Genomic DNA, 16,163 nt, shown 5'->3' with positions numbered 1-16,163 from the left:
ACGGAGCCTTGTTGAGCATTTCCTGCTGCTGCCTGATCCTGCTCCTCAGATGGGCCTGGAGCAGAAGGGTAATTAAAGAATTGCTGCAGCTGCTGGTTTGCTGCTCACTGCAGGTTGGGCTGCAGGCAAAGCAAGCGGCCCAGGGCTGAAAACACTGAGAAGGAGATGAGAGAGGAGAAAACACGGCGGTGTTCCGAGTGCTGAGCTCTGGCTGCCCTCAGAGCAACCAAATGCTGAAGCAAATGCAAAGAAACACTCCGAAGTGGTATTTTTGGCAGAGGTTGAGGTGGATGTGTCCTCTTAAACACCCTTGTGATTGCCTCTAGACCTGAATAGTGATGATTTTCTGTTGCGCAAAGTGTGGTTCCTTCGTTTTCTAATAGCCCATGTGTAAGAAAGCAAGCTAGGAAGCTGTAAAGCTGAGTGTCTGAAAGGTAAACAGAACCCCAGCCATGCTTTTCAACTAAAGAAGCAGTTTTAGATGTAAAGAGATGGATTAAATTACATTTGAGTGACAGATTTAAATTGGGATTCCTTTCACAGCTCCACATCCCTGCTCTAAATAGGAGACTTGGGATTAGGGCCATTAAATTACACAGTTTATTGGAAAAATAAAATCTCAGGAACAGATGATGATGAAAAGAGATAGAAAAGCAAACTGAAAGAGTGTTAAGAAATGATTAAGCTAAGGTAGCAAATGAAATAGAATGGCACTAAAACTGGATGGCACATAAGAAATGCTCTGAAAGTGGTGGTGCTGAGGAGGGCTGAGGGCTGTTAAAGTGCAGAGCTGTGCAGTCAGATGGATGAGCTCAGCGTTGCCAAGAGCTTGCAATGGTTTTTAGCTGAAGGTCGTGCCCTGAAGTAAGGTACAATTAAAACAGGAGAGAAACAAACTGCTTTGGAGTATTGCAAGTGTCCAAAGCTGCGTAGCTTCTATAACCATACAGCACGAAGAAACACCTTGTAAAGGGGTGGGGGAAATGAAATGTGGCCACGAACGGAGCTGAGCCTTGGGCTGTGCTTGCTGCAGGTGGAAGGCAGTGATGTGCTCCTTTCAGCTCCCAAGGAAGATGCTTCCAGCCATAGGGATGTGTGAAACTGCTGTGATCAGCCCTGGCTCTGCTCTCTGCTCAGCAGTGCCAGCGCTCCTGCACCAAACCAGGCAGGTGTGTTTCTGCCTGCTGGCTCTGAACAACTCCTTTTCACCTCTCTGAGCCTCTCCATCTGCACTGCCTGCCTCATTCTCTCCAGTAATTACATACAAGGCCATGGAAGGAGATCAAATTCCGCCGTCTCCTTTGAATCCTGAAAACTGTCTCTCGATGGCACCCTTGGGTCTCTTTAAAGGAAACAAATTAAAACGCTGCAGCCCAGACGATTGCAGGTAGAGCCGCGCACCGGAGGACCCAGCAGTTTCCAAACAGCCCTCTTTATGGCCAGCAAGACATTGCCAGGAGATTGATTTTGCACCAGGGCTGGGGAAATTCCACTGCCCCATCTATGATCCATCACCACCCGCCCAGAGGAGATGGGGAATTCTTCATCCCATTCTCGAGCAGCCTCTGTGATTGCAGGAGGGGCTGCAGTGCAAACTGTTTTTTCTCTGCCCGTGAAGAAAGGTTTAGAAGGTTCAGACTCAAGTGAAGGGAGCAGTGCTCAGCCCTCCCTTCTCCTCCTGTCACCATCCATTGGGTCAGGCTGCTCCCAGCACATCGCTCCCCATGCTGTGGGTAGGGCTGTGATGGTTGGCACCCATCCTGAAGGGCTTTTACCCCTCTGTGCTTTGGGTATATGGCGCATGGAAACAACTTCTCTTACATAAGATCACTGCTCCGTGTCCTGTTGCCATTGGAAGCCTGAGGGATATTTTGCGTAGATGCTCAAACACATTGTAAATTAAGAAAACAAAATAGAAACCAACCCAAAACACCATATTGTGCTGAGACTGTTTGTCTTGCTATCAGAAAAGCTCAGGGCAAACCAGTTCATTCATGCTTCCCCCTTCAAACGACTGAAGAAATTCTCCATTTCTGCTCTCATTAATACCTCTGCAGCCCTGCATTGCTGTCTGCAAGACACAGTGCCCACCCCATAGCACAGACAGGAGAGCACTCAATTCAAAGTCTGTGTTTTGGGGACAGGAGGCTGTGGAAACCATTCAGCGCCGTGGTCCTTTCAATTATTTTCCTGCTTCTGAAACAGCTGCTATCAGATTTCCCCAAAGAGCTGCAGGAGAAACCAGGGGAGATCAGATGTGACATTCCAGACTTCTAAAGGGGGGAAAAAATTAGAATAAAATAAAGCATGAGAGAGAGACTCCTGGTTATACTTCATACATTTAAAGGGGGATAAAGCGACACAGAACCGTCTGCAGGTCAATTCTACATAAAACATCAAATAGAGGTGGGAGCTGCTGCTCACAGAGGGAACAACGCTGGGGAGCAGCAGCCCCAGAGCAATTTCACAGCACAGCCACCCAGGGAGCCCCACAGAAATAATGGGGCTGTCAGCACGCCCTGTGTGTGCTTATGCCTGAGTGAGGAACCCATGCAAAGCTAAGGGAAAAGCTCTCGTCTCTGAGTCACAGCCCTGCAGTGCAAGCTGTCCCCCCAGGCTCTGCCCTGCAGCAGAAGGAATGGCACAGCCATCAAAATGCTGCAACTTTAGGCAATGTTTGAAAGCCCGGTGCTTAATAAATATTGAGTTCCTCTCGCTAACAGCCATAAATCCTCATAATATTCCAGCCAGGAGCCTGACGGACACTTGTCGCAAGAGGCAACTCTTGAAAAATAACATAAAAATGGAAAATAATAAACATTTCCTACAGTAAATCTGAGCCAGCCCTGCTCCTGAACCAATCCCACCATGGATCCAGGGCTGGGGTTGGGTACAGCACTGCCCCAGGGTTGAGAGCACCAGCTGAGCCCACTGCAGGGCTCAAGGAGCACACAGCTCTGCAATTAACAGCCACCTCCTGCTGATGGCTTCTTAACTGGGAGCAGCTGAGGCAAATTATAAAATTAAAAGAAATAGCTTGAGAAGGGAAATAAAAGCAGTGTCTGTGAGGTGGAACTGCTTTGCTGTGAACTGAATGTGTCTCAGGCTGGTCATGGCTGAGTGGAGCCATTCCACGCAGCATTGGATTAACTCATCAGTAGAGAGCCCAGAATCTGATTTAATTTGAAAGACTACAAAATTATATTTCTCTGCTGATTTTCCAGGTGGTAGGATTAGATGTGGAGCTTTTAGTTTCCTGCTCTTTCCTTTCAACTTAATTTGACAGAAATGGCTTTTGGTACGAGACGGTATTTGATGGGTACTGCATCAGGGATAATGAAAATGTCAGACAAATGGCAGGGAATAATTGGGGTAGCGTGCTTTCCTCTGTGTGGGAATGTGCTGGGTTTGGTAAATGAGGAAGGATTCTCTGCAGGAGAAGGAGCAGCTCTGAGGTAAGTGCCTGCTCGGTTCCTAGAGCACCAGGGATTGCTTTGGTCCCTCTGTTTGGAAGAGGGGGGTTGGCCCCTGGTTTGCTCCTTGGGATTGGATCAGTGAAGACCTCAGAAACCCTCAGCAGCAGGCATGCAGCCTGCTGCCTTCATGCTGTGCTTTGTTCATTGTAGGGAATCGCCAAACGAGAAGCTTTCCCTTGTTCCAGCCAATTTCTTGGGTTTATTTACCATGAAATGTCACCTTCTCAAATGAAAGAGAGGGATTTATCACAATTAAGGGAAGCTTTGACACGTCCCTTTAAGTGAATCGAGCCCGCTTTTAATCCCGAATCCATGCAGGATTGTGTTGATGCAGCACAAATTCCCTTGCAACTCACAGTGCCCATAAAACACTCGCGTTCCTGGAGAGCTGTTGCATAATCCTTGCTGCTTCCAGCAGCTCTGGCTGTGAAGCTGCCAGTCCTTGGCCTGTGCTGGCTAATGGAGCGTGTTTATGGTGTGGAAATGTGCGTGCTGATGTCGTGCAGGATGCTGCTGGGTATCGGTGCAGCACAGCGTGGTGACCCAGGGCAATGCCTTGCCTGAGCTCCTCCTCCACCTGCCAAGCAATGGGGGCAGTGCTGGCTGTTCTCAGCTCTGCTGCAGGGTGTGGGTGCTGAGCTGAACCCCATTCTGGTGTCTGCAGGCCTTAGGATCTCACCAAGTGCTGTGTGAGTTCAGATGCTTTCCAGTTTTTGTATGGTTTTGATAAACGTTGTTTGTGAAAGTGGAAAAAAATAAAGCTAGCACGAAAGCAAATAGACTTCTTTGCTCTTGGGTGGTTATAAACTCCCTGCTGGCATTAAAGGTAGCAAACACAAGCTGAGATAGTAGCCATAAAGCCGCTCCTTCTGCCTGCTATCTCATTTTTGATGCCCACAGAGCTGGTCTGCAAAACTCAGGGCTCAGTTCTTACTGAAGAAAGTCACCTCTCTGTTTAGTCCTTCTCAGAGCAAAGAATTCAGAGATCGGATGAATGATGCAGCGTGCTTTGTGCGTGTTTGGTTTCCCTTTGCTGAATGGCATTCTGCTTAAAGTCAGCCAAGAGCAGAAACAGCCTTAGTCTGAGCTGTGCCAAAATCCTTATGGTGGCAGAATGTCTGTCCTCTGGCTAAGAAATGAGCCATGGAGATTCGGTCAAAACTTTCTCAACCAAAATGCATTTGGTTTTGGTTAAAATCTGTTGTTTTGCACACAGAGGGGCAGCAGTTTGGCAGCACACCTCTATGGCTGCTCTGCACCAAAGCAGCAGTTTGCAGTTTCTAAAGGTGCTGTTAGCTTTGCGCATTGCTCTCCCTTGCTGGGTGAAGGCTGTGCGATGCTCCACGTGGTTTCTTAGCAATTCCACTTTGGCAAAAGGTCGTGGCATGAAACACTGCACAAAAATGTGTTGTTCTGGTTGTTGCCATAGCATAACTGGGAAACCCGGAACGCACCATGGACGTGGGTGAGTCACTGCAATGAAACATTTGTCCCATATCTCCTTCCCTGCAAACCTTGTGGTGTGTGTGAGCTGTGCAAGGCTGGGAGGAGCAGCATCCTGGGTGTGTGTGCTCAGAGCACAAGGAGCTGCCAGTGCTGGGGGCTGCTGTCTGCACGAGGGAGGCCTGGAAAAACTCTTCTCGCAGGGCTGGAAATCACTGTTTGTTTCTGCTCGAGTGCAACTTCTGCTATGGCAACACAGAGCCCAGCAGCGTGGCCCTCAGCATGGTGGTGTATAGAACCCCTCATTTGGAGGCTGGTGCCAGCTGGGAGCTCCAGCAGGACCAAAGCAAAGCCGAGGCCAGAAATGCAAATTTCCCACATCCCATTTGAAGCTGGTTTTATTACAGCTCGATCAGTGTTGCAACCACAGGAGGGCGGTAAAAGTGCTTTCCCAGCTCGCCAAGACTGCTGCGTTTGGTAGAAAACAAAACTGCTTCAAAAGGAAAAAAGGGGGGTGAGATCCTTAATACCTGCCCAGAGCACTTGGTGTGTGTGTGTGTGTATGGGCTGCTTTACACAGGACACGTTTCCAAAACGCGTTGCCAAAAGCAGCTGATTGCTTTCTGGCCCCACACTCAAGTTTCTGCTGCTGCATTTGAGGCTGTTGCTGAAATTTCACAGTGCTGGCATGAGATGCTGAGCACAGTAATGCTGTCAGGCGGGCCCAGGAGAGGAGGGAATTAATTGATTCGTAAACGAACTGAAAGCACTTGGCTTTCTTTGTGCCAATTGCAGTCCCTTTGCTCCATGCCACCAGGCGATGTGGAGCAGCACGGTCTGCAGCACACAGCAAGTTGTGAGGACTGGCAGCAAGGCTTGCAAACAGCACAGCATCTGCAGCTCAGGTTGAGCTCCTGTTAAAATACTCAAACTCCCCTCCAAGTGCTCTGAAAACTCATTGCAAAGGCTTTCTTTTGCTTTGTCCCGAGGTGACTTCACCAGCAGCGCAGTTCTAACCACAGACCAGGAGAGGTTTCCACTTCTCCCCTCTGCAGGCTGCGTGGGCTGCTCTAAGAGCGTGGCTTCCAGAGGCAGATGGAAATCAGCTTTCAAACCCAGATTTATTCCCCCAGATTACTTTTTGAGTATCAAAGGAAGGTCAGAAGGTCACAAAGTATGCAGCAGAGCAGAAACTGTGCTAGGAAGGCTGGAGGAGCTGGGAAAGCCAGAGTGATTTACAGGCTGTTCCTGGAACCTCTCAGTGACCACAGTTACTGCAGGGGCACCTCAGCCTTAATGCACCATTCGTATGCAAAGAGTATTTTCAGTTTTAAATCTCTTGTGGAGGGGGAAGTTTTACATTACTGGCTGTTCTGTTGTGTGTTTACAGTGGCTGGAGAAGCAATTGAAATAGAAAACTGGGTCTTGTTTGAGTGGCTGCTGGGTGCTCTGCAGTGCAGCAGTGCTGGTGCTGGGAGTGCAGGGCTCAGGGATGCCCTGGCAAGAGGGAGAACACAGATGTGAGCATAAAGGAGCTCGTGCAAAATGGAAATGCTATGAAAATGGGCAAATCTGCAGCACTCGGTGCTCAGCTGCAGTTTAACCTGAGTTCTGGCTCAGGTAAATGGGATTTTGGTGGTTGGTTGGAATGGCTGATGCATGCTCAGGGGTGTTTCAGACAGTTGAGGATGACTCTGCTTTGCTGAGTCAAAGCTCCATCACCCTGCAATGGGCTCCCATCACTCCCTGTCCTTCAGAACAACCCCTGCATGGCAACCTGGGAGTGGAAGACTGAACTCCTCTTGGTTAGGACCTGAGAAACAAGTGCAGACATGGAATCCCCCCCCCTCCAAAGTGGTGGGTGTTATTTTATTGGCTTTCCTCTGGCAGTCTGGGTGTTGGGTCCTTTATCTGCAGCTGTGTGGGAAGAGCTCATGTTGCAAACGTGGTTCCCACAGGATGGCACAGGAGCAATCGGGTTGAGGGCCTGTTTGAGCTGCTTCTGAAGAAGGGCTCAAAGGTGCAGGTTGCACAAGGGCTGCTGAGAGCAGTGGTGCAACAGAGAGCAAAACAGAGCTGAGGGGAGAGCTTCCCCTGAGGTAAAGGGGAGCACTCTGAGTTGTGAGGATTCATGGGCACCTCGCTGAGCTCAATTACTCACCTGAGAAGCTGTAACATACAGAACAGTGGCTCTTACAATTAAATACCAAATTACACCTGATTTGTTTACTCATGGCAGACCTCGAGCCCTCCCATCAGCTGTGCAGAGGTGTGTGACAGCATCCTGTGGGTGCAGCAAAGCAGAGGGGGTAATGCAGGAAGAAGGGGAAGGAGCATCATGGCAGGAGCAGGGAGGGTTTATCTGCAATGCAGCGGCGTGCATGCAGGCTCTGAACTCAAGAGAGGCTGTGCAGGCTTGCAGAGCTCTTGAACGTGGCTCTGTTGCTTCCTGCCATTGCAGTGAGGGATTTGAGGAGACAGTGCTGTGCTTTTGGTTGTGAGGAGTTTTCTTTGAAGAGAAGTGGCTTAAGCAATCCTTCCTGCTGGGCCATGCACCCATGTGGTGAGCATGCATGTTCTGATGCTGAGGCTCAAACCTCATTGCAGAAGTTTTGTGATCTGTGCAGGAGATAAAGTGTCCGTGAGTTTGTTTGGAGGAGCTGCTCCCAGTATCCCAATGCATTCCTATACATCTTGGCATCTCTGCTCATCCCCATACATCCCTGCAGTGCAGTGCAGCCATGAGCCAGAGCTGCACACTTTGGTTTCTCCGGGTGTAGATCATCAGTGAGCTTTCAGATGGCTCTACAAGCAGACTCCAGACCTTGTTTTTACCACGCTGCTTTATATAACATTTTCTATTTGCCATATTAAAAAAGTGCCCTAAAAGACACTGGAATGCTACAGCAAACAGAATGTTCTCTGCACATTGTTGTCTCTAAGGAATGCCTGTGGATGGTGGGGGGAGGTGTAGGTCACTTTTTTTTAATCTGATCCACAGATAATTAATTTCACAAGGTAGATAAAGCAAACACAAAGCATTAAAAAGCTATTTTATGTCCTGACAAGTTAGCTGGGGAAATATGCTTCTTGGCTTTGATGAATCTCTCCAACATCATAAAGCATTTCTGCATGCTTTCTATTGCTGCTAGAATGGACAACGCTCTGGGAAGAGCCTTATTCAAGGTTTTACCTCTGCACAAACTGCAGCTTGCTGCCCCTCAGCCCTCTGGGCAGAATTCTGACACAGCTTTGAGTGCTGCCTCTGTCTGTAACTCCCTCAGCCCTCTGCAGCTGTTCTGCACGTGGGCTCCAGAACAGCATTCAGGGGAAGGTGGTGATTCAGATGTGATTCAGAGCCTCCCCAAAGCTCTGACAGAGGTGTGGGGATGGGTGGCTCAGCAGCAATTTGTGGAGTGGCAATCAGTGTTGTGTGTGAGAAAGGGAGAGACCTGGGCGTGAACTGCTTTACCGTTTGGGATGGCAGGAGAACTTTGAATAGAGGCCCAGCTGGAGAATGTGCACTAGCACGTTATGTTGGCAGGTTTTTTTCTTTCCTTTGGATTAGGCAAGTCAGTTCAAGTTCAGATATTCAGTGCTTGGTCCCTTGGTGTAGACATCACAATGCCAGAGCAGAAAGCAAGCGGGCTGGGTAAGCACCGTGTGTTCTGTACAACATTTGTATGCCAGCTCGTCTGCTTCCTTGAGGCATGAAAGCACCTTTGCTTTGAGAAGACGATGTCTCAGAAAGACATCTCCTGTATTAAGATTCTGATCGTAGTTTACCTTTTAATTTTTAGCAGAGATAAATGGCTACTGTGCCATCTCCTCTTGGCTACAGTCCTATGGAGGCTTTCCTTCTCCTAAACAGCCTCCATCTATCACACCAAAATGGCACTGTAGTATCATTTGGCTGCTTGTGAAGCATCTGTGCTCTGAAATCCCCAGCCAGCCCTTTGCTGTGAGAAGTGCACTACCCTGCCCATAAGCTTCATTACATCCCTTCAACGTGTTTCCTAGTAGAGATGCAGCCATAGCTGAGATGTGCTCTGCCTGGTGCTGAGCTGGCTTTGGCTGCTGTGTGCTGGCACTGCCTGCCCAACGGGTGTTTTGTGCTCAGCTCCTCGCCCACGGGTGCCGATCCCTCTGGGTGCACCCAGGCTGCTGAATCACCCGTTTGCTTTTTCTACGTGTGGGTAATGCAGACGTGGAGCTCGGCTCAGCAGTCAATGTTTAACTCACCCATTGCTCAATGGGAGGGACGGCTGCCTGGTGCTGTGCTAGAGCAGCCTGTCCTGTCCCTGCACACAGTCATGGCTCCGCTCCCATCGGACTCTGCTCCTGCAATGTGTGTTTGACAGGAGGTCACTGTCCCCACTGTTGGGACATCAGGAAACATCCTATTTCTTTCCAAAGACGGTGGACCTGTAGAGTTGGACTCTTGCCTTCTTCCAGCCTTGTTTTCCCATCAGCAGAACCGCTGCAGGAGCAGTTTTAGCGGTGGGCATTGGTGTCAGATGAGGTCAGGGATTGGGACGCTGGATCTGAACTCCCTTTGCTGTTCTTCACCAGTGTCCAACGAGCCACTTGTTCTTTCACCACCCTGATTGGGTGCTAAGGACTTCTGCTTGCTTTTCTCCCTGCTTCCCTGCCCATCGCTGGCCATAGAGACCCTGCTGGCTGGCTCAGGCTGGGGGTGTCCCCTCACCCCTTCTCCTGTGGCACAGCACTGTATAAGTCAGATAAAATTAGCTATTGGGACGCACGTTCCTCAGGATGCTGTGACAGAGGGACACCCAGTACAGCCAGTCTGACTCGCAGAGAAGAATTAATGGAAACGCCCGGCTCCTGGGGGGGAGGAAATACCTTGAACAGACTTCTTCCTCTTTTTGTTGCGTGGGGCGACAATGGGCTCTGTGTCTGGCAGGAGCATTCCTGAGCAGTCCCATGAAGTCAGCACACGTGTTTGGACAGACACCGAGTCTGCAGCAGCAGCATTCAGGAAGGACCCGGCCCAATGTGGGTGCCCTGCCCTCGTGCACTGTGCTGGGATCACAGAGCAAAGCAAACTGCTTTGGTGTGTGCTCAGCACAGCCCCAAGCAGAGCAGTGCAGCCCCGCTCAGCAGCAGAAGGGAGAAGTGCCTGCAATGTTTGGGCATTTCTGCTCCAACTCGTCGTCGGCTGTTTCGTAACGATGAGTTGCAGTTTGTACTCAACGTGCTGGAAGATGCGCTGCTGTTTTGGCAGCTTCATGAGCTGAATACGGTCTGAGGCCGAGGAAAACCACCTTTTCTAAACTGCAAGATCAAATAAGAGCAACTTTTTGGTAGGCAGGTTTTATTTATCAGGAAACCACTTGAGCCAATAATGTAAATGCAGTGAGACAAGAGGGACTGGGTTTATCGATCACGCTATGCAAGTGCCTGAGAGCAGGAATGTGTGGGCAATGGCAGGTGTGCAGCAGCAGCTGTTTTCATTGGCACTTCTTCCAGTCGGCCATGATCATCTATGCAGACTGGAAGGAGCTCCTTGAGAGCAGCCCTGCAGTGAAGGACCTGGGGGTCCTGATGGATGAAAAACTTAACACAAGCCATCAGTGTGTGATTACAGCTCAGAAAGCAAATGGGATCCTGGGCTCCATCAGCAGAGGGGGGGCAGCAGGGACAGGGAGGCGATCGTCCCCCTCTGCTCTGCTCTCTTGAGGCCCCATCTGCAGCACTGTGTCCAGGGCTGGAGCCCCCAGGACAGGAAGGACAGGGAGCTGCTGGAGAGGGTGCAGAGGAGCCGCAGAGATGAGCAGGGGCTGCAGCACCTCCACTGTGAAGACAGGCTGAAGGAGTTGGGCTTGTTCAGCATGGAGAAATGGAGGCTGCAGGGTGACCTCAGTGCAGCCTTCAGTACCTAAAGGGAGCCTACAAACAGGAGAGGAGTCAACTCTTGGAAAGGCGAGATGACAGCAGGACAAGGGGAAATGGTTTGAAGTTGAGGGAGGGCAGCTGGAGGCTGGATGTCGGGGGAAGTTCTTTGCTATGAGAGCGATGAGGTGCTGGAACAGCTGCCCAGAGAGGCTGTGATGCCCCGTCCATCCCTGGAGGTGTTCAAGGCCAGGTTGGATGGGACTCTGGGCAGCCTGGGCTGGTATTATATGTGAAGGTTGGTGGCCCTGCGTGTGGCAGGGGGTTGGAGCTTCGTGATCCTTGAGCTCCCTTCCAACCCTGGCCATTTTGTGATTCTGTGATCACAACTTCCTTTGGATGCTCCTCAGCAGCAGGGCATGGGGCAGCACAGCGCTGGGTGCTGGCAGTGACAGCGGCTGCAGCAGCAGCTGGGGATGCTGTGCTGCCAATATAAGGCTGTCAGCACCGTGCAGAGCTGTGAGGGTGGTGGACACACACTGTACCCCATCACCTGAAGGCTTTGGCCTCACTGAGCTTCTCTGTGAAATATTTGTTGTATGAGAAATGGCTCTGATGGGAAAACCTCCTGGAGCGGGAGGAAAAGCTGCATCACAGAACCCCGGGGGCGGCCGTGAGCTCACAGCTGCGCTGCCCGGATTGGCCTTTTTTGGAAGCAGCCATTCTGAGACGCTTTGTTTTGCTGCGGTGGTTTTTGTGAGGATGCACCGTGGGGTCAGTGGGCAGCAATCCGGGATTGAGCAAAGCAGGAAAGCAGCGATTGCCCATTGCGCAAACCTCGCTTTGAAGCAGATTTTCCTGAGCCAGGGCTGTGCTGGGGACACTCAGCTTCCAGATGTGGTGATGCCACGCTGCTGGGGAGCAATTGCATCTGTTGCAGCACACTGTAATTAATCACAGTTATCCGTTCTTTTAAGTAATGTAAGGGATTATTTCTTCTCTTCCTTGGCCTACGGGCAATTTGCAGTTTGAACTGTAGGATGAAACCCCCCCCTCCCAAATCGGCTCTTTGAAAATGTCTTTTACTTTGTTGCTCTAAACAGAGCCATGGGAACATTTATTTTCTGGATGAGGTTACTAGAGGGCATGTTTAAAAATAGCCAAGGCTTTTATTTATAAATATTTTCTGCATACTTTATCGTGCTGGTACCGAATAACCTCTGCAAAGACGGATTCTGCTGTCGCAGTGCTTGTAGCCCTCCTCCATTGGTTCAAGGGCTGTTTTTGGCTGGCTGAGCCCTAAGCCCTAACTCTGTCCTGCAGGAATAATGAGAGCTGAAAACTCGCTGTTCATTTTTTAGTCTGAGTTTTCTGGTGATTCTATTGAAAAACAAACATAAAAATCCACTCTCTTTTATCACGCAGGAGAAGCTAGCAGTGGAATTTGCATTGCAGTGAGTGCAAATTCAGGTCTCTCTAGGAATGCCAGAGGGTGCAGCTTTGGTGCTGTTGGGCTGGGTGCTGTGCTGGGGCCTTGGGGAAAGCAGGGGGGGCTGCTGGCTGGCAGTGGAGCTCAGCCTGGGATCCTGGGTCATTATGGAGAGGTATAGGCAGACTGCTATATGAAGGAATAACCACAAGAGGAGATCCCCCCCTCCTCCTGGAGAAGTGAGCATTTCAGACGAGAAATTATATTTACATTATAATTTATTAAATTTCAGGTCGCCATATGAAATAAATTATAGTCAATATAATGATAACGTTGCCATAAAATAATACCGTGAAGTACTTGTCTAATATCGGATGTAATCAATACAAATATGAACTGCAATTATGGTGCTTAAATATTCATGTTAATGGGAAGTGAACAAAATATTAAGGCAATTCACAGTAAATTCAGGGAAATCTGTCATTATTATTGCTTTTGTGCAAACAATTCTTAATGCAAGCACGCTCCTGGAGAGAGAAAAGGCACAGTCGCAAAGTGTCCATAGGGCAATGCATTCCCTGAAGGTGTTGCAGTCACACAATGAGCTTCGATGCATTTCAACAAATGCAGGATGAGGGATGCCCAGGAGCTGATCGATGCCTGGGATCTCCGTTCTGCAGACAACAGCGAGGCTTAGGAAGTTTCAAGCTTCAGCTAAGAAGTCGGGGCAAGTGAAGCAGATGGGTGCAGTCGGCTCGTCTCCCCGCTGCAGCGCCGTGGGATGGGGTGTGTTGGGTTTCTTTTTTCCCCATCTGATATCATCACTGGGCACGGGAGCGTTCTGGCAGCAGCACTGGGCACAGCAGCACTGGGCACAGCAGCATCTCGTCCCACCTGCAGCGCTGGGCACGCAGCATCCTGCTGGCAGCACCGGGCACAGGAGAGTCCCAGCAGCATGGAGTGTGCTGCCTGTGGCAGCATCGTCCCAAAACGTTCTCCTCCGTGGCTGCTCCCTCCAAGCTCAGTGCACTTTGATGGAATATTTCGGGAATTTCAGGAACTGGAGGAGTTTGTCTTTCCGCCTCTGCTTCAGAGCCATTAGCGCTCTGGTTTTCTCCTCCACGTCCTGGTCCGGGTCGAGGATGATCTTGGCTCTCTCCTCTGCCTTTTTGTCCCCGGAATGCTTGAAGAGCTTTTGCAGCGACTCCTCGTCGATGCTCTCAAAGATGTTGGCCACGGCTTTTTTGCGCAGGGCGGTGTCGAAGCGGTAGCCGTGCACCGACGGGCTCACTCTCAGCGACGTGGACATGGCTGAGGCCGTGTTCCTTCTCTTTGCTTTCATCTACCGTCGCTGCTCCGGAGTTCTCCTTCTGTTGGAGGGATCCGTGAGGTACCCGGAGCTCTGCACGGCTTTTTAAAGGCAGCCCGAGGGAAAGAGGAGAGCTCAAGTTACAGCGGTGAGGTCACGCTGATGTCAACGCTGCTCGGTCGCAGGCAAGTTTAACATTTAAGTTGCCAACTTTCCTCTGTCGTGCAACCGAGTGGAACGGTTTGCTGTGTTGTTATGATGGGGGTGGTTTCTTTGCCCCGGTGCAGAATGGGCTTTGCACGACCCCCAGCACCTCTGTGCCTTGGGGATGCTCTGGAAGCCTCTCCTTGTGCTCATACAGCTGTGCCAGACTGCTGCCATGCCAATGAGGGGTGTTAGCTGTGCCTGCAGGTATGTGCTTGTGTCAGACGGGAGCACAACAAAGCAGTGAAACCTGCTCAGGTCTGTGCAGGGGATGCATCTGCTGCTTCCCAAATGGCCACGGGTCCTGCTGCGTGCTCACAGAGCTGGACTTTCCAAGTGGCAATTGCTTTATGAACGGAGCTGCTCCGTAATGTCTTCCACAGTGACTTTCCTGGGACATTTCCACCCTCAGCTGCGTGCATCAGGGCTTGAGGTGAAACACCTGCCCCACCTCGAGCATAGTGCTGCAGCACAAATGCTCTGAGCGCTCGGTTGCTCTGCTCCTGCCTCGAGCAGCTTTTGCTCTGATGCTCAGCTCAGCGGCGCGAATGAAAAATGTAATCACCCCCGAAAGCACCCCACCTGTGCATCCCTCATGCTGAGGATGTGGCTCTGACAGTCAAAGGGTGGCCATGGGTACAAAGGTAACTCAAAGCAGTGGAGAGTGCATTTTGCTTACCAGCTTAGCGCGGGCCGGATGTTGCAGAGGCAATGTTTAGAGAAATCAGTTGCTTGTTTACCAGCAATAAGATGACCCCTGTTACTCATCACCAGGAGGACAGCACAACCAACGTGTCCCCGTGTGCTGTCACCATCCACCCCCGGGGGTTCCCTTATTACAGAGCTGTGGGGATGCCCCCACAGGAGCAGAGTGCTGACGCTGCCTGGTTGCACATCGCTCCTGTTGCCTCCTCCAAAAACTTTGGTTCCTGCTGCAGAGCTGAGCAACGCGCCCACACACAACCCTGCAGAACCCCATCCTGCAACCAACCACCTCTGGAGCCAGAGAGGAGCACACCGAGTCTCCGTGCTGGGCCTTTGTGTAGGCAAAGAATAGAAAATAGGAATGACTGTGGGCTGTGCTGCTGGCTGGACAATGCAAAACAATGGGCAGCCCCCAGCCTCGTGCACTGAGACAATAACTGAACCAGTGCACTTCCTTCTGGTGGGGCTCTTTGGTTTTTATCTTTGGGAGAGGGAGTGGGTTGCGCTTCAATGTTTGACAGCTTTCCTATCTGTGAGTTTAGGATCACAGCTAAGAGCGGCACACCCTGCCTCTGCATCCTGCTGGCCTGGCTTGTTCCTGAGGGGCTCTCCTGCACACTGCACGTGCTGGGGCTCTTCCTCCCGTTCTGCTTTGCTGCACTGCACGCCTTCCTTCTTGCCGTTTTGCCAGAGTTTCTTTTGTGTGTGCTATTCTGCCTGTCGGTGTCTGAAAAAGCTACCTTAGCAAAACCTCCCAGTTCTCCTCCTGCCAGAAGAGCTGAAAAGCCTCGTACTTGTTGAATTTGAGAGAAGTACACATCGAGCAGTGTTTGCTCAACATGCATGGGGTAAATCCACCCTCAGAACAGGGCCTTGTGATGTGGCTAGCTGCTGTCTCTGCCCATGAAGAGCCTCATGGTTTATCACTGCTTGCTAAAATGAAATACATGGGGGAAACAGCAGAAAGGACAGCTGCTGCCTAAGGTGTTGTGTAGGGGAAATCTGCCTGTAAAGTGTCTGACCGAACTGTTAAACACGTTGCATTGGACACTGCACGCTTGCAAAGGACTCAGGATAAAGTCAGCACCAGGAGATCAGCAGTGATTGTGTAGCAGCAGAGAATAAGTGCTCCTTTGGCAAGGCTCGATTCCCCTGGTTGAAAAGCAGAGCTGAGGAATGTTAGCGTGCCCACCTCTCACCACCCTGACTGCACAAGGAATCATGCTGCAGGTATCTGCAGATATGGCTGATAGAATAAATCAGCAGTATTTATGGCAGACACAAGCTCAGAAAAGTATCTGCCATGGAAACCGAGAATAAAACTGATGCTTCAGGAGTAAGACATCAGAAAGCTGCCAGGATGAAGAATGCGTTTTGTGAGCTCATCTTGCATCGAGCAGTAACAAATGCCTTTGCCTCTTGGAGCTTCTCTTCCCACTTTGCATAAATTTAGTTGTGTTCAACCCTAATTGAGAGATGGAGCATGCCTCATCTGGTGTTTTTTTTCTCCTACTTTTTTAATACTGCTTTCACAGCAATGCCTAGGAGGAATTATTCATGTATTGGGTTGGAGTGAAACTTCAGACACGATGTGATTCCTATCGTAGCTCTCCTGCTATTATTGTATAATTGCTTCATGAATGTAAACGCTCTGTTTCACACATTAATGGGAGGATTAATTCCAACCCACTTTTCTGTCTCTGCAGAACAGTTTAGCCAAAGCCCTAATTGTGCTCTGCTT

The 16,163-nt window shown here is 50.3% G+C and overlaps 2 protein-coding genes across 3 annotated transcripts in view; one reads left to right on the top strand and one right to left on the bottom strand.

Annotated features, from left to right (window-relative positions):
- ZMAT4 (zinc finger matrin-type 4) overlaps window positions 1-16,163 on the top strand; it is a 95,004-nt gene that overhangs the window by 70,732 nt on the left and 8,109 nt on the right. The window contains exon 10 of one of the 2 annotated variants that reach the window (XR_006181481.1): window positions 1,034-1,932. The exons of the other annotated variant lie outside the window; for it this stretch is intronic. The gene's annotated coding sequence lies outside the window, so the exon portion shown is untranslated. Of the gene's footprint in view, window positions 1-1,033; window positions 1,933-16,163 lie in introns of those variants that run through there. 2 annotated transcript variants of the gene reach the window in all.
- TCIM (transcriptional and immune response regulator) lies at window positions 12,465-13,609 on the bottom strand. The gene has a single exon (XM_042886244.1). It carries the CDS (start codon window positions 13,544-13,546, stop codon window positions 13,226-13,228), a length of 321 nt encoding a protein of 106 aa, XP_042742178.1. The 5' UTR covers window positions 13,547-13,609; the 3' UTR covers window positions 12,465-13,225.

This window comes from Lagopus leucura, unplaced genomic scaffold (genome assembly GCF_019238085.1).
Source record: "Lagopus leucura isolate 7727_CA_CO unplaced genomic scaffold, USGS_WTPT01 Super-Scaffold_100056, whole genome shotgun sequence".
NCBI classification, from domain to species: Eukaryota; Metazoa; Chordata; class Aves; order Galliformes; family Phasianidae; genus Lagopus; species Lagopus leucura.
The sequence above is the reverse complement of the archived record's forward strand: the minus strand, read 5'-3'. Positions and strand labels throughout refer to the sequence as shown.

What these genes read in the sequence shown, in the direction of transcription:
- TCIM (XM_042886244.1), bottom strand. Translation starts at nt 13,546, where the DNA reads ATGAAAGCAAAGAGAAGGAACACGGCCTCAGCCATGTCCACGTCGCTG.